Source organism: Penicillium cosmopolitanum (genome assembly GCF_028827165.1).
Source record: "Penicillium cosmopolitanum strain IBT 29677 chromosome Unknown utg000012l:1.0-3308103.0:1.0-3310761.0, whole genome shotgun sequence".
NCBI lineage: Eukaryota > Fungi > Ascomycota > Eurotiomycetes > Eurotiales > Aspergillaceae > Penicillium > Penicillium cosmopolitanum.
Genome location: NW_026622682.1, coordinates 1,263,309 through 1,267,149, shown reverse-complemented (window position 1 = coordinate 1,267,149; position 3,841 = coordinate 1,263,309). Strand labels below are relative to the sequence as shown.

The window sequence follows — 3,841 nt, the reverse complement described above, 5'->3', positions numbered from 1 at the left end:
TCAATCTCCTTTTTGGAGATTCCACTCAGTCCATAAGCTTGACACTTCTGACACATTTAGTTGTATAAAATTTACGTAAAAAGCTATCTTAGCGGATAAGATCAAGCGTCTGTATCGTATCTCAGTTTGTGCTAGGAGAGGCGGACGCGGGTCTATAAGCAAGGTCGCTGCACGATCGAACCAGCGTTCAATAGTCTACTGCTTCAACCTTCCTTTCCCAATATTACCCCTGCTAGTAGCTTTTTTTCTGTCTGCGATCGGACTCATTTTACTCCTTTGAATTCATCGGGCCGTCTCTTCTATACTTCTCTCCGGGTATGCATAAAGACAAATCAAGCACCCAGCTTGACCAAGACCCCGAAAAGAATGCAAAGAGCCCACCCCAACCCGAGCATTATGGCGTCAGCATGCAGCAGCGGACCATCTCCTTCGGGCCTAATGAGCGACGTGGACGGAGAGGATCCGAGCATCGACGATCTATCTCGCGCTCGCGTTCTCGGAGCCGTGCTCAATCCATTTCCAGCATTCCAATCGAGTTCCGTAGGATCAGTTTTCAAATCGCCGATTCTGAGACTCGCGAGAAATATGAGGTGGACCTGAAAGATTCCAAAAGCAAGAGGGGGGAGACGCCCGATGATTCGCGATATTTTGATAGTCTTCAGTTTCATCACCAGTCCGTGGACGTCCTCTATCGGCATTTCAACAGCACCATTGATGGACTGTCTTCTGCGGAAGCCGCTTCCCGACTGGCTCGCAATGGCAAAAACGAACTGCCACACGTTCCAACGAACTACCTTAAGAGACTATTAAAATATGTTTTCGGTGGATTCTGCTCGATTCTCTGGATTGGTGTGATAATCTTCTTTATCTGCTGGCGCCCTCTCGGCGATCCCGATCCAGCACCCTACAACCTGGGCCTTGCTATCCTGGTCTTGATTGTGATTTTCTTGCAGGCCTCGTTCTCGGCGTTTCAGGATTGGTCCACTGCTCGCACGATGAAGTCCATTCTGGACTTGGTTCCGACAGATGCAATGGTAGTTCGATCTGGCGAGACTACTACAATTTCCGCCGCCGATGTAGTTGTGGGAGATATTGTCAAAATCAGTGTGGGGAACAAGGTGCCAGCGGATCTTCGCCTTCTCACTACATCTGGAGATACCCGTTTTGACCGTTCTATGTTGACTGGAGAGTCTGAAGACGTTGATGGTGCCACCGAGATGACAGAGAGCAATTTCCTAGAGACCCGTAATGTTGCATTGATGGGAACCATGGTTACCAATGGAAGCGCCACGGGAATTGTGGTCCTGACTGGAGAGCATACGGTTATGGGACATATCACAGTGTCGTCTACTTCGGTCAAGGAGCAGCCAACACTCATTCAACGTGAGATTACTCGATTCGTCAGAATCATTGTTGTTTTGACAGTGTTTCTGGCTCTCCTGATCCTTCTCACCTGGGTTGGCTGGCTCCGGGTTAAACACTTCCAGTATATGAATGTCATTGCCATGCTTGACGACGTGATGGGTTGTGTCGTGGCATTTATCCCCGAGGGAATGCCTGTGGGGGTTGCCCTCACTCTCATGCTCGTGGCCACGCGCATGAAGAACAATAATATACTCCCCAAAGGTCTTTCTACGGTCGAAACCCTCGGATGTGTGAATGTCATTTGCTCTGATAAGACGGGTACGCTGACCCAAAACAAGATGAGTGTCGTGACAGCCACATTTGTGGATCAAGTCATGTCGGCCGAGAAGGCCATTTCAGCTGTCAAAGAAGGAAGCTTGAGGCCCATTATGGATCTTCACAAAGCTGCAGCTTTGTGCAACGACGCCACGTTCGATGCCGCGACTATCAACTATCCCGTTTCAGAGAGAAAGGTTCTCGGTAACCCCACCGATGGCGCTGTGCTCAGATTTGTTGAAGAAGCACATCAAGGCGCCATAAAAGAGCTGAATGAAAGATACCAGCGGGTTTTCGCCATTCCGTTCAATTCCAAGAATAAATGGATGCTCACCCTACACAAGTCTGAGATATCTGAGCCAGGGAAAAACAGCTATCTCCTCTTAATGAAAGGTGCCTCAGATATTCTGTTGCCGCATTGCAATTTTTACTGGTCCTGCGTTACCAATACTGTCCGAACACTCGACGATTCAGCCAAACAACAGCTTGCTGCTGCTCAAGAACAGATGTCTCGCAAATCTCAACGGGTCATTCTCCTCTGCCAGCGCCCCTACAGCCCTACTCAGGCTTTGGGAACAAATGCTTTTGGTGATGAGATCCACGCTTCTGGAATTGCTGATCTGACTCTGATTGGTATGTTCGGTATCGTTGATCCCCCTCGCCCGGAGGCTGCCGCAACCGTGGCATCTTGTCGTCGCGCTGGAGCTCGTTTCTTCATGGTTACGGGTGATCTTGGTCTTACTGGGGCCGCTATTGCCCGTGAAATTGGTATTTTCAGTGGCACAGCCGAGCCTGATACCTTTGAGACCATCGTGCAAAGGCGGAGTGATTGCAATTCTTCCTCTTCCCAATCGTCGAAGGAGCCTGATTCGAGATGGCCAGAGACCAGCCTGCTTCTTGAAGGCCCTTCTATATCACAGCTCACAGACAAGGATTGGGATTTGGTTTGCCAATATGACGAAATTGTATTTGGCCGCACCATGCCAGACCAGAAGCTTCGCATCGTCAACGAGTTCCGAGCACGCGATAATGTCGTTGCGGTGACTGGAGACGGAGTGAATGATGCGCCCGCAATGCGGGCTGCTGACGTTGGCGTGGCTGTGATTACTGGCAGTGATGTGGCTCTTGAAGCTGCGGATTTAATCTTGATGGATAAATTCGACTCGATTATTGAAGCAATCCGCCTCGGACGTCTGGTCTTCCAAAATCTGCAGAAGGTTATCAGCTACCTTCTTCCTGCGGGTTCGTGGTCCGAGATTTGGCCGGTGATTCTGAACGTTTTTTTTGGTGTCCCTCTCCCTCTGTCATCCTTCCTGATGATCATAATTTGTGTTTTCACCGATTTGTTATGCTCGCTGTCCTTAATTATGGAACAGCAGGAGTTTGACTTGCTTGATCTGCCACCTCGCAATCACAAAAAGGACCATTTGATCAATTTGAAGGTCTACATCCAAAGTTATCTTTTCATTGGCGTCTTGGAAACCATCTGTGCGCATGCTATGTTTTTTTACTATTACTGGAAGCATGCCGGTATTCCTGCCGGTGCACTTTTCTTCGCCTTCGAGAAGTACGCGGATGGATTTTACGGCTACACAGATGCCGAGTTGACCCAATTCAACGTTGTTGGCCAGAGTGTTTACTTTATTGCCCTTCTCATAATGCAGTGGGGTAATATTCTCAGTGTCCGCAACAAGCGACTTTCCATTCTACAGGCCGATCCTATTCGCAAACAACGCCGCAACCCGTGGCTGATTGCGAGCATGGTTGTCAGTCTATCCATTGCCATCTTTGTCACGGAGGAGCCGGGCCTTCAGCAAATCTTTGGCACTGGCTCTGCACCTCTCGAGTTTTGGTTCTTACCTATTCCCCTTGCATTGGGAATACTGTTGATGGATGAACTTCGCAAACTGTCAGTGCGGGTCTGGCCAAAGGGGATTACGGCACGCATTGCGTGGTAACTTTGCCTCTAGAATGTAACCATGGACTCTTCTCGAAAAATTTGAGGAAATTGGGTTATCGAGTGATCTGGACTATGGATGGATTGATACGGAGCAGACAAGTGTAGCTTTGCTGGAGAGAGCCACCTTGTACTTCAGCCGGTGTGAAATGTGGAAAGACTAGAATGAAAGACACCGTGTCCTAGACGCGAATATCCTGCACC

At 49.1% G+C, this 3,841-nt stretch overlaps 1 protein-coding gene across 1 annotated transcript; it reads left to right on the top strand.

The window, feature by feature from the left end:
• Positions 1 to 317: 317 nt before the first annotated feature.
• N7509_013246 (cation-translocating P-type ATPase) lies at positions 318 to 3,638 on the top strand (the record flags this gene model as incomplete). Its single annotated transcript, XM_056637883.1, has 1 exon — positions 318 to 3,638. One exon carries the CDS (start codon positions 318 to 320, stop codon positions 3,636 to 3,638), a length of 3,321 nt encoding a protein of 1,106 aa, XP_056481390.1.
• Positions 3,639 to 3,841: the final 203 nt, after the last annotated feature.